The sequence below is a fragment of the Zonotrichia albicollis genome, chromosome 3 (assembly GCF_047830755.1).
Source record: "Zonotrichia albicollis isolate bZonAlb1 chromosome 3, bZonAlb1.hap1, whole genome shotgun sequence".
Lineage (NCBI taxonomy): Eukaryota > Metazoa > Chordata > Aves > Passeriformes > Passerellidae > Zonotrichia > Zonotrichia albicollis.
In genome coordinates, this window is record NC_133821.1 from 9,053,645 (window position 1) to 9,076,032 (window position 22,388).

At 42.0% G+C, this 22,388-nt stretch overlaps 1 protein-coding gene across 8 annotated transcripts in view; it reads right to left on the reverse strand.

Annotated features, from left to right (window-relative positions):
• Positions 1 to 1,537: 1,537 nt before the first annotated feature.
• The window catches only part of PLCB4 (phospholipase C beta 4), a 173,529-nt gene continuing 152,678 nt past the window's right edge, over positions 1,538 to 22,388 (reverse strand). For 6 of the 8 annotated variants that reach the window (XM_074536586.1, XM_074536584.1, XM_074536589.1 and 3 more), the window contains 7 exons: positions 20,095 to 20,170; positions 14,500 to 14,675; positions 9,875 to 9,976; positions 8,733 to 8,790; positions 8,149 to 8,235; positions 6,085 to 6,121; positions 1,538 to 3,336 (listed from right to left, as the gene is read on the reverse strand). In XM_074536586.1, the coding sequence (XP_074392687.1) occupies positions 3,248 to 3,336; positions 6,085 to 6,121; positions 8,149 to 8,235; positions 8,733 to 8,790; positions 9,875 to 9,976; positions 14,500 to 14,675; positions 20,095 to 20,170 (625 nt within the window). In that variant the 3' untranslated portion in view covers positions 1,538 to 3,247. The remainder of the gene's footprint in view (positions 3,337 to 6,084; positions 6,122 to 8,148; positions 8,236 to 8,732; positions 8,791 to 9,874; positions 9,977 to 14,499; positions 14,676 to 20,094; positions 20,171 to 22,388) is intronic. The other 2 variants (XM_074536590.1, XM_074536591.1) reach the window with 1 other exon arrangement.

The window sequence follows — 22,388 nt, forward strand, 5'->3', positions numbered from 1 at the left end:
ACACAGCACGGGGACAGCCAGGCTGCAGCGCTAGGACCACTACTACCACAGCCAGCAGGAACAGGGCTTTAGGTCCAATCAGCATTTACCACTTGCAGCTGGTTTCACAGGCAGCACCTGAGGGTGATTTGGGGTGGTTTCTTAACTGCATGCAGGTGGTACGGGGGGGGGCTACATAGGCCCCCACCTGAAAGCAATCAGGTTAACGACAACCCCCAGATTCCTGCAGGTGAAAGAATAGCAGGCTGCCTAGGTGTCATGACCATCCCCAGCACAGCTGAGCTGAATTTATCTGAAGCGATTCGGAGAGGGAAAATCTGCCACTACCCTCCATGAAATTTCACTGAAGTGGAATCTATCACCCCGGCAGGGAATGACATTTTAAACTGCTTTAACTCAGTATCAATGTTCAAATTGATTAGCCTATTTCATCTCAATGGAAATTTTCACCTCATTACATTAGCGGCCAAACTTCAAATAATTTTTGAATCAAATACTGCTTAAACAGTATTTCAAAACACTTAGCTGACAAAATTCATCACTTAATTTCAAATTACTGCCTGCATTTTATGCTAAATTGTCAGTGGATGAAATAGGTCTCAGTGTGGGGAGCTGAGGCTGCAGCTGAGGTCTCCTGCTCGGCAGTTCCACAGAAGCCCATTTTCCTGTCTGCATTGATGGATGGCTCGCTGCTGGCTGAGCAGGGAGCACAGTCTCAGACAGGGGCTCTGGACAGTATTTTCTGTCCTTCCAAAACCTGTGTTTTCCCCTGAGGGGACGGGATGCTCACCAAGGAATTAAATAGGCAGGTTTGATCTTCTCAGGGACATGCCCTCCATTCCCAGTGGCTTCTTTAGCAGGGCTTTCCAGCCAGGCTCTACATGAGCTTAAGATGCTTCACCATCCAGTCCTCTCCATACCTGGTCTGTCATTTGCTCCTCCTTACAGGCTAAAACCACTGCAGTAGGCAACAGTGTACAATTCCAGCTCACGGCACTGTCTCCACCAGCTGTGTTTTAGAGAACATTTTTAATTAATGAAAAATCATCATAAAAATCCTGTCCAGCATGCTCTGAAAACACTTCTGCTTTGAGCTCCAGCCAGCACTTAAGCCAGGCTTAGAGAGTGGCTCTCAGTACTCAACTTGTCTTTTAAAACATTATAAAGGACCAGGAGCTACCTTCCCAGGCTGTGGCACCAGAATGGGAATTCTGAATACTCATCCCAAGTCTGCTCAAACCCTGCTTTAAACACCTAAAGATTCACTGACCTCTGTCTCAGTTGCTGCTACACTGCACTCGGGTTGCTGCATTTCCAGGTTATGCTGCTGCACTCCACTGGGGCAGTTCTCTAGTGCTGCACAATGCTCTATCACTTATATGAAATTTAAAAAAAAAGACTCCTTTGACTAAATAAGCTGTGATAGAAATATATTTACACTATGCACATTTTTACAGGAAATACAACTTGCTAAAAATCTGCAGTTAATAACACCACCACCCTGCAATTCACTGCAGTCAAAACTAAAGGATTTGCATTTTTAAGGTTTTTATTAGAGAAGTTGAAAGTTTCATCTCAGGACTGACAATAACATAATTATCTCTCTTCATTTATTTTGTTTATAGGAATATGTAGAATTTGTTTGTACAAGCATATACAACAAAGTAATTGGTGCTTAGTACATTGAAATCAGAAATCTGATTTGTTCTAAACTACCAGTTTTCCATGCAGTCATCTTTGAATTGGCAGCATGGACAATTTCCAAGCCGAATGCTTACATGCATTGTTTTGCAATATAACTACAGCAAGCTCTGGAAACATGCAAATTAACACATTAGCAAATCGTTTTTATATCTAATGGACATAAAAAGGTTATTCCTGATATGAAATTCTGAAAATCTGCATAAATACTTCTGTGTAAAATTAAATTAGTTATGTACTTCTCTTTTACTACAAGTATCAAGAATGCCCACGTAATTAATATACACACATATATATAGAGACCTTGTAATGCTAAAAGTCTTTGTAATTAATCAAACAATATTCTGTGCCATACATTTACTCATTATTTACCAGCTAGTAGCATGACTGTGGTCATATAGTAGGCATGACAGCCTTAGTAGCATTTGTATCACATGCAAACATACTCTTAGCATTTCTGTTGACTAATTTTATCACGTAGCAACATGTATGTGATTTTCTACAATGTTGTGTTTCCCAAGTGTATAAATACTTTTTACATTTTCACAGTTACAAACTTTTTTGCCAAAAGCCATTTAAACAATTTTTTAAGTTACAATGAACTGTAGTATCCGGGATCTGCAACAACAGGATCAAAATGCAATTTCTATACAAGCAATGTGGGATGTAAACTTTTCTTAAAGTGCCTAATACGTAATTCCTTAGAGCACTGATCAGTTTTGGCACGAATACACTGTATTTCCCTCAGGTTATCCGCTGCAGTGACTTCTACAGGATACTGGCTCCCCTCAGAATTGCTAGAGTTGATATGGCACTTGTGAATGACATCGTTAGGCTGCAGAAATACCCTGTCAAGTTACTGCTGCAGCCCATGAATTTGGCCGATGACTTTGTACACGCTGTACTTTTGAACATACTCAGTTACCTTTCCACTGCCTGCTGCCTGAAAAAAACCCATTTAAATATCATTTCAAATCAAACTCAACTCCTTACTGTCCTAATTATTCCTTGGCATAAGGTCCCGTTCAGTGGGCTCAGGGAACATCAGTGTGGAGCACCTGACAAGGTGTGGCCTGGCGGGGTCTGGCAGCGCGGGGCTTCTGCACAGCACAGCACACAAGAGAACACAAATGGGAAATTACACCACTCGAGCTACAGCTTTGCTGCCATCTGAGATGATGTTAAAGGTAACTCCCGGGTTTTGAGGCTCTGATCCTGGGATTCTGATGCAGGCAAGGTGCCTGGTGAGATACAGAAAGGAAAACAGGATGGGGTTTAAAAAGCTCTCTTCATCTTCAGGTCGGGGTTTTTCTGAACAAAGGAAATTCTTATGGAAACCCCACGAAGGAAATTCAGTGCCCAGTGTTAAAAAAGAAACAATGCAAACCTTAAGACTTGGTGGTCCGTAGCTACCCTTGCCATATTAAGAACAAAAACCCAAAACAAACCCCTGCCAAAAACATAACAAACCAAAAGCCCACTCTTCAACCTCAGCAATGTTATTCTGAATTTTGCTCTCATTTTAAGGATGCTGTGCTCTCCAACTTCAATTTGCTTGTTGAGGCTTTAAACCACTGTTGCTGGCCTGCGATCCATCTCTGCTTCCAGCTTCACCATCTGCTGCATCTCCTTTGCCTGCAATCCAAAATAACCCATGAAGTGTTGCATTAGACCTTTTGCTCCCAATGAAGCACGTTTCACATGAGCGTGTGAGTGAAACACAGGCAAAGCACACTGAAGAGATATATAACATTATTTTTACACCCCTTGTCCCCCCACCCCAAGTCACTGTTTTCAAAATTGGATGTAATACTTATATCTACAAATTCTTAGGAAATATTTTTTATTCTATTCTAGGAGTTATGGATTGACTTTCTAAAGAAGTGTGTGATAAAATGCAGAAGCCCAGTTTTGGGGAAGAAGTCAGGCAGATGACAATTTTTTTTCCAGATAGGAAATATCCAGGAATGCATTCTTACTGCTGTTGTGAGAGTACTGCAATGTGTTAACGCCTGAAATTCATCCATGATCTGGACTTGTTTCTTTCATAAAGACAAGGAAAGACAAAAACCCATCAGTGTAACATCTCTCTTGCTGTAGGCAAGAATTTTAAGTAGTATTTTTTTTTAATAGTGTATTTAAAAAAAATAGTATATTTTATAAAAATCATTTTTTTCTCTGACCTGGAGATCCTTATGATTAGAGGGAATGTTTTTCACCTCAGGATTAGAGCATTGCTATGTGCTCCATGGGATTACACACCCTGAATCCACCTGAAACTGTATCCAAATGCATCATGCAAAATCCAGCAATGAATACATGGCAGACCTCAGGATAAACTCTGCCTGCGTCGGGCTCTGCAGGCAGAGGTAAAGCTCTGTGTGTAAAATGGTGACTGGCCTGGGAATCCCCTCTCAGAGGGCACTTTTTCAACTCCCTTCCTCTCTCTCTCAGATGCACACAGAGCCACATTCTCTCCTCCTGTTATCGTGTTTTGGTTTGAAACTCTGCAGTTTCAAGGAACTGAGGGTCAGCTTCTCCATTTTCCCTGGGGCTTCTCAATCTGGGAAGTTATTTAAATCCATACCCCAAGGACCCTGAATAAACTGACCCTAATCCATCTATACAATTAAACTCATGAGCATTAGGACAAGTTTTAGGAAGAGACAGGCCAAGCACTATTTTCTTTGGTGTAATTGCTGTATTATCCATCCTGCAGGGAAAAATGCTTAGAGGACTTGATTTATTTAAACTATATTGCCCCAGAAGTTGTAGAAGTTGCTTAGACAGGGAACTTTGCTATACAGGCTGCTACTTAAGGAGTCACCTATTCTGGATGTGCAAACACACATTTGCATAGGTGAAAATGGGCAGATGTAGGTCTAGAGTAATGAGGGTGCACTTCTATTCCTTTTCGAGGTAAATGTGGATTTATGCAGATGTGACATACCTGCCTTCTTGAAAAATCTAGCCCTGCACTTGCTTAATCATCCTTATCATCTTCTTGGGGAAAAAAGTAATTATGATAACAGCAAAGCAACCATCATAAATATGATTAAAAATTAATTGACATTCTCCATTTAAATGACTTAAAAAGCTTGAAAGTAATGAAGAAATAATTTTAACATGAAAACATGGAAACATAACAAATGAATCAATATGGACAACCTCTTCTGAAATGTTGGCTGGATTTTGCCTGTGTGGGAGATGAAACATCCAAACAGAACAAAACCCAGTGGTTTTTTCTCAGTGACTCACACATTTCACGTTTCAGGCTTGTGACTTGACTACAGGCACACAGTGTCCTATAAATATTCTGTGTCCCAGTGTAGTGTCTGTGGAATTCTTTTAGAGAACCTGGCTTCAAAGACCACATTAGCATCTAGCAGAGGAGCAGGATCTCGTTTGTGCTGCTCAGAGGCTGGATCAGAGAGTGCATTCTGATGGGAACACATCAACCCAACAGGACAAGGCTCTAGAATCTACAGTGGATCCATGGAGTCAGGGACAGCCAAGGGACTCTGCTTTCAGGGTGCTCTCTACTGAGATCTCACAACAGCTAGGAAACACATACAGTAAAAAATATATATATTTTTTTTCCCCTAGCCTAATGAGAGTTTTTTCATTATTATGTGTCCATAAATGAATGTTGTTACAGTGGGTGCTGTCGGTAGTGCAAGATGTTATCAGTTCAAGGAAGTGATTCAGACCAGGCAGTGCTGCACAAGGGGATGTTCCAGCCCACTGCAGCTCCTTCCCTTGGAAACACAGGGGTTAACAGGGATTTCTTGGAGTAACGATTATTTAGGAAGCCACAGCAGCACAGCCATATCGTAAAGTGTAATTGCCAGAGCTCGCAACATGTTGGAATTTGAAGTGAATTTTAAAGTGCTCTTCCACAGACACTAGGAAGCTATTTCCAGCCATCTATTCTATATTTGGCTATTCCTAGAGTGGAATTACTTATTTTATTACCATACTGAGATATGTGGATACCCTTTGTCTGACTATCAGCATTAGCAGTTAATCATATGTGTGCTAACACTAAAATACTTTCCTTAGATCAACAGACACTCGCACAGACACAATTTAGAACTCTAAGCAGATCTTCCAGTAACAGCAGCTAATGCACAAGTTAATCTCTAAATATTTCCTCTGTGCATCACCGTTCATATTCATCTGCATTTCAGATGCTAAAGCACAAATACTGCTAATGTTGTGTCAGGCTCAAATATATGTGTGCAAACAAGATTAGCACTGCGCTCACTGTGTCAATGGCACTTCCCAATGGTTGCATTTACAAGGAGGGCTCCAATGATAATGATTTAATTTAGAAGGAAAGCACACTGAAATAATAGTTTGCTTATTATACGTCCATCCTACCTTGTGTTTGAGACACTGCATGACAGGATTTCAAAAGCTGTTTGTACAAAAATAAAAATGTCAAAATCGAGTAATACAACAAGAAGCAAATTAAATGAATGAAAACTGAAGTGAGATTGAAAAATTAATGCAAGAAAACATACATAAAACAAAACAAATTTAAATTTACAACATTTTGTACTGAAGGCTGTTTCCACCCATAATTCTACTTTTCTCCATTGTATATTTGTATGAAAATTTTCTTGCCTTGTTCGATCAGGAAAAAAAAGTGTTTCAAAATCCACATTAAACAAACACCCCCAGGATCCAACTAACTTCCATACATCAGTGTCTATAACAGTGATACCAGAGCCAGCTGGGGAGTGCACTGGTGCACTTTTGGGGCTACAAGGAAATGGTCCAAACAGCACATATGGAAAGATATGCCCTGATGGATCAAATTAGAGTGAGTTAAAAAGCTGTTAAGGACAACCCCTGTGGTGGAGGCCCCCACAAGCCCACACAGGAGTGATAACCAGCACACAGAGGAGCTTATTCCATTTAATAACTGATGATTTATCTGACTTAAATGGCAAATGAGCAAGCTCACGAAGGCTGCTGCCACCCCTCAGCTGCAGAGCTGTAAGCCCAGGTGAGGATGTCTCTAACTGCTCCAAGAGGTGACCCTTCAGTGACTCACACTGATCCCAGCTCCCTCACACAGAACATGGTTATCACATTATGGCCAAAAGCACAATCAGAATCATTCTCTCCTCACCTTATGTATCTTAAAAAATTGATCCAAAGCTCTCTGAAGCCAATGGAAAGAAAGAACTGATAACACCATAGCTCTGGATCAAGCCCATCATTTTTTGGGCAGCTATCACAGTGACACTACACATCTGCCATGACCCAAACTCCTCCCCCAGGTGCTGCCTCCCTGCCTTTAGATGCTGCTAAGGAGCAGACTGACAGCCAGATCCATTCGTGCTGGATGCTGGAGATGGCACCTACAGCAGCCCTGTGAGGGAGCAGGCTGGGATGGTGGCTGTCACCCAGCAGGAGGCGCAGTGACCAGCAGAGCCCTGCCGGCTGGGGCTCGGTGCTGGCAGCCACCTGAGATCTCAGAGTGCTGTCCCCCCTGCAAGTTACCAGGCTGCAGCTTTGGGGCTCACTCCTGACACTGGAAATACCTGACTTGCCTGTTCTATTCCCTTCCCTATCTCTCTGCAAGATGGCTTTAATTTGTACCATGGTGTCTTCCAGAGAGTTCAAGTTCTGAACATTTACCAAATAAGAAGTGAGTACATAGTACCCTTAACAGTAGTGAGTATTAAATGCTCCCCTTCTCTCCCACCTCACTGAACTGCTGGGTATATTCCCCTTGCAGTTTACATTTTTAAGTGCAGTACTGCAAGTCCATGCAATTATTCCAGCTCCTCTGGCTCAACCTTTCAGCAGGGGAACTGCTCAGAACGTAGCATTGCTTCCACCAGAAATAAGATTAGAATTTCCCTTTCCTTGCCAAGTAATTTTTCAATTAAAAAAAAAAAGAGCTTATAAACTAGCAGAAAATAATAAGGTATTTTAATTAGGAAAGGGTGTACTAGTACAGATAAAACTCCCCATGCTACTGTACATCTCTAGAATTCAGTCCAAACTCACTGTCTCTCACAGTTCAGAGACTCTCTGGGCACGTTCCTCCTCTGATTTTTCAATCAGTACTAGAAATGTAAGTTCCAAAATGAAGTAAACCGAGTTGCTTGAGTTACTTCTGGGGAGTAATTAAAATGGATATGCTGGGTCCTTAATGACTGTCATATCTGGCTAAGGAGTATCAGTGTGGCTGAACAGCTGAAAGGGCACTCTGGCTGAGCAGCTCAGCTCCCACAGGCTCAGCTGAAACAAACCTGCTGCCGCACCATCATTTCAGTCACCTCTTCATTCTGACTCCCAAAGTAGGCAGTGACCAGGAAAAAGTGCCCAGTTTAGTAAGGACTTACATTCAGAGGGATTCTACTCAGCCTGACTCTGGTTACTGTTTTCTCTAGCTTGCTTTTCTCCTAAGCCTTTAAAACAAGGTACCTGCTCATTCTGCTTCTCCAAGACTTCTAAGTGCTCAAGTTGAACTTTTTTCAGCTGATCCATTTCCTTTGACTGCTTCATTGCCAGCTGTGATTGAGAGAAAATAATGGGAGGGAGAACATAACAAATTATTAACAAGTAAAATAAAAGCCTGCTTGAAAGAGACACACATGCATGCTGTCTTGTCCCATTTAGGTGGCATAAAACATCACAGAAGGCCTACTGTATCACCCAAACTTAATAAAAGCTTAATATTATTAATTAATTATATTATTAATTAATAATTAATTAATTATATTATTAATTAATAGATAGAATTAATAGATACATATTATACATATTGCACATAATCCACAGACTTGGCAAACACACAGGAATGACCAGTAATTCTGTTAATCCAAAATAGCTTTGTCTTGTATAGATGTCAGATCTTTTATTCTACTAGTATGTGCAACAAAGCAAAGATAAGAATCTACCAGAGCTGGATTCTCAACACAGAATGAGAATCTTTTTCATTCTCTCAACAGAGGAATGAAAAAGAACATCCAGAAGCAGTGCCCAGTGACTTTCAAGGTTATAGTTACCCTTTTTCTCTCTTCCAGGAACTTTTTTGTGTTGCTGCTGTTCAGTTCTCTGACTCGCCTGAAAAAAATGAAAATGTTCTCCATGAAGAACATTGGAAAAAAATAAACCCAAAAGCTGCAAGAGAGAATCACAAACTCTTCAGGTGTATTTTATTTTCTGATTATCTGTACCAGGTGGGACTAATGGCAAATTGTACACTCCTCTGGTTCAGAACTTTACACTTAAGAGATTTCCAAGTATATTGGCAGTATGATTGAAGGCTTGACTGCTGTGAATGAAGTTTGCTTCTTCCTTACTCAAGAGTGGTGGTCAAAACTTTAAAAAAAAATAAATAATGTTTAATTAATTAATTAATTTGTGCATCCCTTGCTGCAGTCTGTTGTCAGTTTTGGTTAAAAAAAAGTGCTATGTGTCTTAAGAGTGGAAATGGAAAAAAATAATTTAGTGATCATAAGTGAAGTTACACTTATCAATACTGCAAGCTTCTTAAAGCTGCTATTTATGCAAAAATATAAATATGCTATTAATAGTTACATAAAATAACTCAAGCATCTCTGCCTAGGATTTCTGCCACGACAGAGAACAAAAATAGTTCAAACAGTTGATTCAGCCCACAAAGCAGAACTGCTTTCAGATCTGGGAGCAGATTTCCCTGGGAGTCATTAGTGAGGTCTGACACAACAAAGCAAACGGTTACCGAGGGCTCGGACAGCTCCTCCTGCTCATGAGCTGGGGTGTGCAGCACTCAGGGGACCTGGCTCAGGCTGTGGCACCAAAATAGCCCAGTGCCAGGGAGGGATGCAAAAAAGGAAAGAAAGAGCCAGATGGCAAGGCCAGAGTGAAGGGGAAACCCCAGAGGCTTGTAAGACATCATTGTGTAGCTTCTGCTTTTACTCCCTTCTCACCTCACTGAAAAGGAAAAAAAAATACAATGCTCTTGAATTATTGAGAATTAGAATTATTAAAAGGATAAACACGAGAAAAATCACCATTTTTTCCTAGAAGGGTCATCTAAAATTTTATCCCGCACAATCTTTTGACCTTCATTTCCATCCATAAAAGCATGGTTTTAATGGAATAATCCACGGCTTCCCCTGTCAGCCTCTAGCAGCATTCTTCCCTTGTCAGAAGGGACACTCACCTCTCCCTCTCAGCTTTGTTTTTGATGGATTTGTCTTGGCTGATGGCTTTGCTGTTCTCCATGGATATTTTGGCCTGGTTGGCACGCATCTCCTTGCTTTCCCTGGGCAAAGCAAACACACTCATTAATGCCTGAGGTGCAACCTTGTGAGGCTGGGTTCCTCTACACTGGGGTTACTTTTCCCTTGAAGTATTAAGGAAGAGGAAGGAACAAACAACACTAAAATTCCCTTTGGGTAGAACTTACACAGTTTGAGCAGGAAACCAGAAATCTCCATTTATTCCAGAGAACATAGTTTGAAAGATGAGTTCAAAGCATTTTCACACTTTGAATATTGTAAAAGGGTACAAAATACTCTCTTTTCTCCCTATTATATGAGCTGTCCTAGTACAAGCTACTACAAAAAATGCAATTTGTCTTTTACAACTGCCTAAAAATGTACTAATCCTGCACTCAGAAGGTAACAGCAGCATCAACAGTAATAATGTTTGCTATTTGTGGTTGAGCTGACACTCTTAAACCTTCTACTTTGGGCCTGTGGGCCTGAAAAGAGGGGTTTAGGCCATGGGCAGGCTTGTGTTTGGTTTCTCCTACTGACTCAGTGAACCTTTCAGCCTTTCCTGTGAAAAAAAAATTTAAAAAATTTTTATTAAAGAACTGTGGAGCCTTTTTTTTTCTTTTCCCTCCAAGAGTTCATAAAGTTGAGCATTTCCTGGATACAGATTTACAAGCAGTGGTATCACAGCAAAAATTAGTCTGGGTTCTAAAAAAATGATGTGTTGAAAACATATTTCACTCCAACAATCCTGTCTTCAAATGAAAGCTTTTATTTTCCTCACTGAAATGGAAGTGATTTTCAAACACACTGTCTTAAGAGGAGTGCTGAAATAATTTCTTTTGATTACTGTGCTGAAGGATATGAAAAAAGTCAGTGTAGGTGTTCAAAGTGACTTAGCCTGTTTGCATCAGATACAAGTTGAGAGTGGAATAAGTTAAGAGGATTAGAGGACTACTGTGCATCACTGATGATTTAGAAATGAGGCATTGGCCATGGAGGTGGCTGACAGGGCCAACACATCACGCTGTCTCCAGCAAAAACACTCTCCTCCCACAGGCAGTGGTGATTGCTGCAACTGGAAGAAGTGGATAAGCCACGATGGTAAAGAAAAGAAAAAGAAAAAAGGATTCTGAAAAATGCGGCACTGCAAGATTTAGCTGCTGATTCCCTACTGAGTCATAGTGACTGCACCTCTGAAATTTATACAAACATGTCTTTTGAAGGGATACTTAACTTTCAGCATGACAGTCTATCCTTGGAATTTATATATATACTTAGATGACACCAAAGTGCATTAACATGTCATTTTCTGACACCAGTATTGTTTGAATAAATAGAAATCTCTTCTTCTAATAAAAAAAAAAAATACCACACAATTTCTCTCTCTCTCTCAGGTTATTTTCTCTGGAGTACATAATGCCTGTGAGTACCAGCCTCATGTCCCCAGTTGCAGACCTGCTGCAGGATCCCCACCTCCAGACCAGCCAAGGGAACTCAGGCTGGGGAGGCAGGGGCTCAGCAGCACCCCTGCAGCTCAATATGCTTCAGGTTTTGAGCAGTATCTACTGCCTTCTGCTTCATTTTTAAATGAGCCCAAAGCACAGAGAGAAATTGCTTTTTGTGCTGCCAGGGAGGGAAGGCACCTTTCCTTCAGCAGGCATCATTTGAGATTATCGATCTCTGCTACAGCCCTGTGGCCTCTGCTGTGCTCTCCAGCTGATGAGGCAGCTCAGAGAGAGGGAAGTGGTGAGCACAGCCTGCTGAGAGCCTGCTCTGCCCCCACGCTGCCCTCACAGATCCCCCTGCTCCTGCCGACAGACCTGGACTGGCTCCTGGCCTCTACAGACAAGGACATGTCCTCCTACACACAATATATTACATGAAAAAGTTCACAAATCGTCAAGTGATGCCTCTTTGGGGCATTATTATTCACATTTCAATATTTCACAGTCCAAATTCTTCTGAAATATTCATAGATTCAGACACAGTCTTAAATTTGTTTTTAACAGCAAAGTCCCCTGTCTGCACATAATTCCCAAATAAGCGGAAACATACTAAATTGCAATGAATAAAGCAGAAAGAATATTGAAGGTTGTTGCTCCTGGGACAGCTGAACAAAGAGGCTTCTTGATATTTATATGGATGCAAATTATCAGATCTGGTTCTTAGTGCCTTTAAACACAGAGCAATACAAGGACTGAACACAAATATTTCTAATAAGAAAGCAAAATCCAGGCTAAGAATATAAGAATCATATACAAGAAATAATAGAGGGATGCTTAAACAACATACAGATACAGAAATTCTAAACCCAAAGATTAAACAATGAGAAAAAAGCTTTTTTAAAAATCAAAGTTTTGCCTTAGTGTATATACACTGGTAGGCTGAAATAATAGTTTCTACCAAAGTTAAGAGAACATGGAATTATGTATGGAAAAGAAAACAAAAAAAAATTACTTTTACAGGCCGTATATTAGTCAATAATCTTCCAAGCATTCTGATGACTTTTAAACAGGATGGAAAAAAAAGACTCAAGGAAAAAAGAAAGTGATGTGATTTCCTGGGCTGATGCCACCAAACATGACTTAGAGGTACAGAACCAAGGGCTGCACCTTCCTCTAGCTAATAGTTTTTGAATGATGAATTTGTATAATAATTTAACAGTTTGTGGACTTGCTATTTGACTGGGTATGTTTTGCAGGACAGCTTGAAGAGATGGGCTAGCACAGAGATTAACATAAAGATGAGCTCAGTACAAGCCTTTTGCTGGGACAATTCTCTGCTGGATGAGAAGCTTGCAGCTCCCAGCATGTGTTCTCTCTGATGCAGAGACATGCTGCTTTTTGCTCAGGAATTTAAAAAATCTTTCCAATTCCTTCTTCAAATGTGATTTGCTTCATTTCTTTTCCCCCCATGATTTTTATGTGAAAGGTGCTGAAGACAATTACATACAAATCTACATATGAATATATATACTTTGTGTATACACCTATTTCATGTCCATACACTTTTAGGCTGCTTTGGATAAGAGAACAAAGAATAAAAAATGATTCCTCTACTTACCATGATTTTTAGCACTGTGTGCATTTATTTGATTTCAAATGTGCATTTATTTGATTTCAAATAGGCAGGATGGTTAATTACAAAAGCATTAGCGTCATGTAGTGTCCTCTGTGTGATTATAGCAAGATATTGTATGACGATAACACATCAATCTAATGTAGCTTATCCTGCAGCCCCTTTTTACCTCACTTCTCATGGATCTTTCTTACAGCCAGCAGCGCTATAAACACGAGTCCCCAGCTGACAGCAACTCGCAAGAATATTTCTGTATTTTCTACTTCTCGGTTTCCAGCCTCCAAATTGAAGTTCCTGGGTAAAGTCAGTGCAAACTACAAATGCTTCATCATCCCTGCTGCCTTTAAGGAGGTTCAGATTATCTAAATCAGCTAAGAAGCCCATTCCTACATCTACCTGTTGGAGGTTAGAATTTTCCTTTTTTTTTTCCTTCTCTCAGGGAATTTTGTCCCATTTGTTGCTAAGAGACGATAATGACCGGGTACCTCAGAGAAACAAAATAAATGGCCAAGGTGGGGGAAGGATGCAGATGTACTCTCCTAGCTGAGGGGCTTTCTTCTGGAGGGCAGAGGTAATGGGAAATTTTGGCTGGGGGTGAGGCTGGGTTCGCTCCTGTGGCTGGTAGGATCGAAGGGGAGATGCTGCGGTTGCTGTGGGGAGAATCTGCCACTACTGCGGGGTTCTGCCTGCTATGATATTCTCCTACCATGAGCGAGGCTCTGCTCCTCAGAGCAGCTCTTGCACTGGGACCTTATTGACGCCCAACCTCACTGGAAGGGACCCTCACCATCTCAGGGGAACACCCGGGGCCCCGCGTCCCTTGCCTCTCTGAGGGAGCCGCTCTGAGGGAGCCATGTTTGGGAGCCAGGCCGCACCGTTCCTCTGTCCCTGCTCCGGGGCTTTTCTCTGCCCTGTAACCGCACACCTCGGCTTCTGCTGCATCTCCTGTGTCCCTCTGGGCCTGCTGGCCCTGCCCTCCCAGCCCTGCTCCAGTTCCCCTCAGCGCTGTCGCTGCCCGGCCCAGCCGCCATCGCCGCGTGAGGGAGACGCGGCCAAGCCACGGCGCCCCCTGCTGGAGCAGAGTCAGCGCCCCTGCCCGGCCGGCAGCCAGCAGTGCCCCTGGTGGCCGCGCCCGGAACTTCAGCGCGGGGAGAGCGGCCGGGGCCGGGCTCTGCTCTGTCTGTCTGTCTGTCACACACAGTAAAGAACTGCTGCTCCTGTTCCCAGAGCTCTGTCTGACAGCCCCGTGATTTCAGAGTTATAATAATTTGGCGGGAAGGGGGGTCACATTTTCCATTCCGAGACGTTTCCACCTTCCCTGGCAGACATGTCTTTCACCAGGACACTACCTAAACCTTGCATGGCTGCTTCTTCCACTTCTACCCTGCATTCACCCAGTGCCTTTGGAGCTGTCAATGCAAACACTAAAGCATTAAACAGAGCAGACCCAAACCAAGCGCTCGTTATGAGGCAGCACTGCCCTGCTCACCTGTCATGGGAGAATTTCAGCTGCTGGGTTTGCTGTTCGTGAGCGTTAATGAGCAGTTTCTTCAGCAGTTCGCACTGCTGGTTCAAGTGCAAGTCGCGGATTTCCTGCTCCTCGGCGCTGTGCGTGTTGATCATCTCGGACCACTCCTTGGTGTGCTGAGCCACGATCTCTTTGACCTGCAGGGAGGTAACACCAGCCCTGTTAGAGGCTCCAGAGAGAGCAACTCCTCCTGCTGCTGAAGGTGATGCACAGACAAGCATAAAACGGGTTCTAAAGAACACAGCTAAATTGTGAAAAATGAAGTTGCACAAATGAAGTTGCTTCACAGATAGCAAAGCCACTGAGGGCACTGCTGGGTGGGTATAAAAACGCTGTAAACCAAACCCTACTATTAAGACGTTATTACCTAAAGTGCCCTGAATAGAGTGGCTGAATAAGTAGGCTCTTCACTGTATTACCATTGTTTTAAAACCTTCTCTAACATCAAGCGAATAATAAAACAGCTTCACGCTTTTGTTGCCAAGAAAAATTTATATATTGAAAGTACTGAACTTAACAATGGAAAAACGTAGCGAGCAGGATTTCTCTGAGGGCCTAAAGATAGCCTTTGATTTTGTGGAGACAGTTTCACAAACACAGAGCATTTACAGAGAAATCCTGTATTTAGTACAACCTGAATCTGAAGATGGGCTACCTATCTTTGTTTAACAGTCATTAAGTCAGCAGGGAATCTGACAAGTATTCTTCTCTTGCTTATCTCCCAAGCCTCACAAGAATAATGAGATTAAAGTTTTGGAATGTTCCCAAGAGACAGTATTAAGAAGCCTAAATCACCAGAATTGTTATTATAATATCTCGCGCTCATTGATTTCAAAAAGAAGCTAATAGAAAGATATGTTTTAATAACCTTTAATGATTATCTTTAGGTATTTTGACACACTATCCTACTTCTCCATAAATGGTATACAAAATGTGCCTCCCAATAAATCCACCTTCAGGTAATTATTTCAACTACAACCAATAACATCTGGGTCATCTTTCATGAAAGGAAACTCGATCCCTTTTAACAAAAATTGCCACCATTTTCCTTAGAAAGTGAGAGAATGGCGAGAAAATGAAAGTGAGAGAATTATGCAAACCCTAGCTAAATATCTTAGCTGAGGTTTGCATAATGAAGAACAGATTGTCTTGCACAGGGTGGTGAAGGTGAAGAAAGTGGAGATTTTATCAGCCCCAGTCTCCATTCTGCCCTGGAGAGGCTCCTCTGAAGGGCCTCTCACCTAAAGCTCGTGTTGCCCAATAAAGAAGGGATCTAACGAAATAAAGAAGTGAGTAATTCTGGAAAGGGCAGGGTGACTCCTACTACCTGAAAGCCAGATTTACACTTAACTATTAAAGCTAAATGGCGGTCTCATACCGAAACAGGTACAAGCAGCTGATGGAGAGCAACCTGGAGTTTTCTGCAGAAAACAACAAAACCTTTTGAGGCACAAGTTGGTATGACTACCACAAGCCCAACTGATCAGGGTGCTTAAGAGTCAGTGTGCCTGCAGCAAAATGAGCCATGCTTCTTTTTGTGCCTGTGGGGAAGTGCACAACTAAGCCCAGAGCCTGTCAGCCATGAAATGATATGAAGGATGTGGTGCAGTTTGTGGGAGTAGTGTTTTCAATAAGGTGCTCATCAGCACTGCCTTCAGAGCCTGAAAAACATGAGGATTCAGTTTTTAAATGAGTACAAATAAATGCTTGGATTGTGAAGGAAGAAAAATGAACTTTTCAGAGGGGCTTTTCAGAGGTTGAGGGGCAGACACTCCAGCTCACCCACAGCACCACCTAAGGCACTTCAGTTTGGGCCAAGCTCAGCCCACGCTCCTGGTACTGCTGATGGGAAAATGTGGGCAGCTCCAAAGCAGGATTTATCACTCTCACACTCTGGAAATGCCTCTCTCACATCCCCAGGGCCTCGAGCACCAAGACACTCGAGTTAGGCTGTATCAATCTCCTCTCAACAGGGACCTCATCTGGCTCACCAAACCCCAGGGCGACTAGGATGGACTCAGGAGGGCTAAAAGGCATGGCTGAAGGGTTCAGCAAAACACATTCCTGATTTATTTTCAATACAGAGTTTCCAGATGGAATCAGCTCCATCCACAATTTGAATTCAAAATGGTGCAGATACATCAGCCCAAAATGCTGGGTATAATTTGTGCCCTCAGAAAACTCCCACAGTCACAGAAATTGTCAGTACTTCCACAAGACAAGTGCTGTTATGTGGCCCAGGCAGCAGGAGGCTGAGTGTTCACCACCACCACAGGCATTCGGTAAACAAACAAGAGTTTGCTTTTATTGAAGGCCTCCTTACACTGTAGAGAAAATGCAAAATGAACTTTGCACAAAAAGAGAAGCATGACAATAAACTAAAATAAATAAATTGTGAAATAAATAGTGACAGGCATGGTGGAAGTGAGTATTTTGTGACTTAATTGTAGAGAGCTTCCAAAGCCAGAACAAACACAGAGGAACAAAGACTCAAGGGCTCATTGCAAATGAATAATGAGATAATTGCTTTTAAATGGTGAATGTTGTAACCCCCAGAGGAGCCTGAAGGCAGGAATTCTGAATCTCAGGTACACTGATACCCCAGGATCATATCATATTTCATAGAATTATTGAATCCAGTTCCCAAAGACAAACCCTGCAAAGTGACAGTGAGGAATACTTAGATAAAGTATTTAATCTAAGAAGGAGGAAATAATCAGAAGAACACCCTGCCTGTGTTCATGGACAGATGTGCTGTGATGTGCTGCTAATTCCAGAAGCAGCAGGCAGTCTAAGAAGCAGGTACACCTCCTTGTAAAACAAACTTTCCTGTGAAGCTTGAAATGTGAAACTTTATTTTATTCCATCTCCACCAAGGCAGAAGTCTCATTTCAGGTACAGCAAGATATAACCTGTGAGAAGGATGCAAGGGATGTGCCAAACACCAGTTATAAGACTTTAAATATCCAATTTGACTCAGATTCCAAAGAATTTAAAACTCATGGCCATTAAATCATCTGAAATCCAATTCTGCTGCAGATCTGTGATACACTTCAAAGTTCAGCTGTGGTAAATTCAGAGAGCATCCCTGCTTTTCTTCAATTTATTAGCAGCATAGCTGAAACAACTATTTAATTTTTACTGGGCTGTGTTCTTGTCCTACTTTCTGCTATTAAGGCAGTGTTGCTTGTGCTAAAGGATAGGAAAAACAACCATTAGCTTCCTTCTCTCCTTCCTGTTCTGCAGCCTGGGTTTGTGAGCCTGTCCTTTCATCTGTTCCTACACCGGGCCTATGAGACTAATTAAAGTCCTGATAAGGAACCTTCCTCTGCACAGCATAAATGCAAGAAGTTTGTTTAGTCACTAAGTTCAAGCAGCAATGATCTTTGAAGTAATCTTTCCTTTTTTCCTTTTCATCCTCTGCCCTCTTGATATCAGGACCTACTTTGCTAATGCAGGCGGGTAATTTGCATTTGCTAGGTTAATTGTGTGGGAAGTACACGCTGGGACATTCAGATTTCATTTCAATATTTTATGTCAAACTCGGGCTGGATGTTTGCTCAAGACAGGAGGAGCTTTGGAGATGAAAAGGTCTCTTTGGTGCTCAAGGTGTCTCCAGGCACAGAGCTGTACTGGAGGACATGAGCTGTAATTAAAGATGAATTATGTTCGAATCTGACATATCAAAATTAGTGGGCCAAATGCTGAGAAATGCTGAACAACTGTTAATTAATCAAACTCCCAGTATATCAGTGTAATGCATTCAGCATCTCAGAATTTAATCTAATTTAATTGCACCTACCTTCATCTAAGATAAGAGTTAATTTCCCTATGGTCTTGAGCACTGTTTGCCAACCTGTTGCTTGCAAACTTTGAATGATCTCCAGGAATAATTCAAGGGGCCACATATAGCAGGTGAAACAAAAGAGGTTGGTGAATAATCTGGAGAGTTTTGATGGAACTACAGTGAGCAGGACATTGAAAATCATTACAGGAATCCTCAGAGGGGGATGACTTGCAGAGGAGTTCTTTGGGAATTATCCAATAATCAGAAGCTTGAAATTTCAAGTCTTATATTGAAGTCTTACATTTCAAATCTTACATTTAAGTCTCCTTTCAAAATGTCATCCTAAAACCTGACATGGGAGTGGACAAAAAAATCAATCTTTTTTTTCCAGGTATGGATTAAATTAAAGGGAACCATTTTGAAAGCAGGATTTTGAAAGGAACAGGGCTCAGAAACTGAATATATTTGTGGAAAGGGAGAACATGAGTCACATTTATTGGATTTGGAAGATTAATGAACATTTGGATGTTCCTTGTGTACAAATGTCACCTAACTCCAGACTATGAGTGATTCAGGTGAGAGAGAGATTAGAGCAAATAGATTTCTGTGTAATGTAATTTCAAATGAGTTTTGGAACTTATGTCTGGATGATTGGGAGCCAGTGCTCCTCAGAGCAGAGTTTGTTTCAATATGAGAGGAATTAAATTTTTTGTTTTTTGACTTAACTTAAAATTTGCTTTTATTTAAGGAAAGCTTCTGGACTTTTCATAGGGGAAGAAGATAGAGAGATAAGAGAATACTTTAGGTTTTGTTCCTGGGGGGTTTGCCACATCTACAGCTGAGAGGGCAGCAAGAAAGCAAGCCTTGTTTAGAAAATGAGGATCTTCTCTCCATGAAATAATAAAACCAGAGATTAAAGTTCAAAGAAGGCCGGATAAAAATTAGCTTGCTCTATCCCCAAAGATGTGACAGTGTTTGTGTGTATTTTCTGTTCCTGCCTGGTTCTTTTCACAGGCTCCAGCCTGTACTGGGGGCAGCCTCCAGCACTGCCCTCCCTGCAGCTGATGTGTCCATGGGTGAGCTCCTGGTGTCCCTGCCACCTCCAGCCCGGCCAGCTTGCACAGCTGTCCTGGAGAAGCCTTCCCAAGGGACAGGGAGCCAGTGCATGCAGCAGGGGACACAAGGACAGGAAACAGCTCTGGGCAGCTCCAGGGCAGCCAGGAGCTCAGAACAGCTCGTCCAAAGCAGCTGAGGCTGAGTCCCAGGGCACTGCTACCCCCAGGACCCTGGGCAAAACAAAGCAACCAAGCCATGGGAAAGAAACAAAACAACACTAGAAACAGGAAGGCATTTGGTTCAAGAGCAGCTTGGGCTCCTCATTCCCTAAGAAACTGACTACCAAGGCAAGGCAACAATGATGGAAAATGAAATAGAAACCTCTTTATGTATGTATTTTGGGAATGTGTTTAGCATCCAAATTCCATATAACACATATTCTCTTTGCTTAACTAGAGCTGACACAAATGACCAGTTTCACTGCACAAGGCATGAATATGGTCCTTTCTTCAAAATTTCAAAACAGCAGGAAATTGATGTTGCTTTAAAAAAAATTTTAAGAAACACTTTTAGACACTCAATTACTCCCATTCTTTTCAACGTGTTATTATTGCTGAAAATTATTCATATGCTTCCAAGAAAATTAACTACCACTTGGGCCTCAAAATCTCTCTTCCAGAAGTTGCATGTGTTAAAATTGGCTGTTTGCTTACCTTAGATTTGTGATCTGAAGTTAGTGTCTGAATTTTAATTTCCGTTTCTTTCTTCAATTCAACGCAATTACTTCCTCTAAAAAAAAAAGAAAGAAAACTTGCAAATGTGTGCCACAAGTTAAACATCTCCCCATTCAGTCAGCACTTACTAACTAAAATGTTAATCAAAGCTGAAGTGCTGCACCGTATTGGAATGAAATTATTTCTTCTGGCAATCCATTCACAACTTACAAAATATTGTTGGATTAATGATCAGTCAATTCAAACACCACATGATTAATTCTAGATTGGCCCAGCAATTATTCTGTTGCTGAGGATGTGTCAGGCAACTCCATTTATGACACTTGGATCCTTGTCCAGGCTTATAATGCCTTGCCAAGAGAAACCAGTTTCTGCCTGCAAACTTACAGGCCTATCCTTGCCACGATTTTAGACTCTGTTTGAAAAGTAATTTGCTTACTTGTATTTAGTTTGAGGCAGACAAAAGTATGCAATCTCAATAATTACCTCCCAGGGTGATGGGGTGCATTAAATTCGGACACCTACAGAAGGTGTGGGTGTCCCTCTGTGAGAATAAGTGAATGCAAAGGAGGGGCTGGAATTATTACTGGAATAAAACAGTATTTGAGAGAAGTCTGTTTGGACACCACTGCAACACTTCTGAGTTGGATCACCCTCTGCTGCCAAGTGATGCAGCTCTGTGTCTGGACAGGGACATGCTCATTTATCAGCTGCAGCTGGCCCTGGAATGATGGTCACTGCTGACTGCAGCCACATTAATCCATGTTTGCTCCAGAAAAGGAGATTTATGAAACTCTTAACAAGTTTAAATCCTATTTTCATTTCAAAGTACGGCTAAACTTATGGAAATTCACAGAAAATGTCATCATCACACAGTACCAGGAAAGCCCTGACTGAAAATAGTGTGTCTTGTTTTCCCAAGGGCCAGCAGTCATTTACTTTCTACCCAGAGCAAAGGAAATTTTGTAGATTTACAAAATTTAACACTGATTTGACACTCTGGAAGCAATCTAAAGTCATAGAGAGAGGCTCTGGCCACTGGTACCTGTGCCTGAAAAGCCCAGCAGCTGAAAGGGAAATGTCTCTGATAACACTGGGATCAGGTGTGGCTGCCATGGAATATGTGGCTTGGTGATCAGTATGAAGACACTGATTCTGAGGTGTGAATCACACATACTTCATCCCAAAATGGCCTCTTTAATTGCATCACTGGACTCCTCAGAGTCCCAGCCATCCAACCCACCAGCTGATCCTGCCTCTGGAAACAGCTTTCACCCTGTGCCAAGGCAGCTCCCAGCCCGTCTGGGGCCTGGGATACTGGATGGGACTGATGGGATTGTCCCCAGCTGGGGTGGCACAGCCCATGGCTGAACCAGAGTCACAGCTGGGGACAAACAGCCAGGGCCAGCCCAATGCAGGGTCACCTCCCAACCTTACACACCCCTGGATTTCTGGGCAGTCCCATCAACCAGAAGGATCTTTATGTGCCCTGACTCCAGTTCAGAGTGGGAACACAACCATACCTATTCCCATATGCCCCTCTGGGATTTGTAAGCATTTCAAGTGCATGACAGAAATAGCACAGGGAGCAAAATCCTGTCCATCTGTCAGTGAATTAGCATGTGATTAAAAAACCCTGCTTTGCTGAACAATATGCAGTTGGCATTTGTCACACCATGTGGCAGAAATGGACCACAAAAAAGTGCACAACAAGATCAGAGGAGAAATCTGTCTTTACACCTATCAAAGGCCTTTTTATCAGGAAATAATCTGACAATTTCAATATGAATGCCTTGAAAACATGTTCTACAAGTTCTCTTACAACTTTTATTCCTTGCAAATGCTCCAGAATGATAGCCAAGGAAATGGAGCATGTCCTGTACCCACTGAACCCAGGACTCTGGATTCATCAGATCCTTTAGGTTCAATGAAATTTCTAAGTGTCAGCCAATGCATTCACTTTTAAGCATGTCCTTTAGTACTCTGCACAGCTGGGCTGGGCATAAGTACCTTGCAGGATGGGCTTTCAGGGCTCACCCTGGAGGAAACCCTTCATATTCTGCTGTGGCATTAAGAAGTGTTTCACAGCAAGTCTGCCTGTACTGATTCTGATCTGGCTGCTAATCAGATGCACACAGCTAGTCTTGTAAAACTGAAAGAGCCATCAGGAGACTGGGAGCTCTGGAGCCCATGGAAGCATGGAACTGGGGTAAGGAACAGGGCTTTGCACTGAGGCTGCTTCTGGAGTGGTCATTTCCAGTTTTATTTTTAAC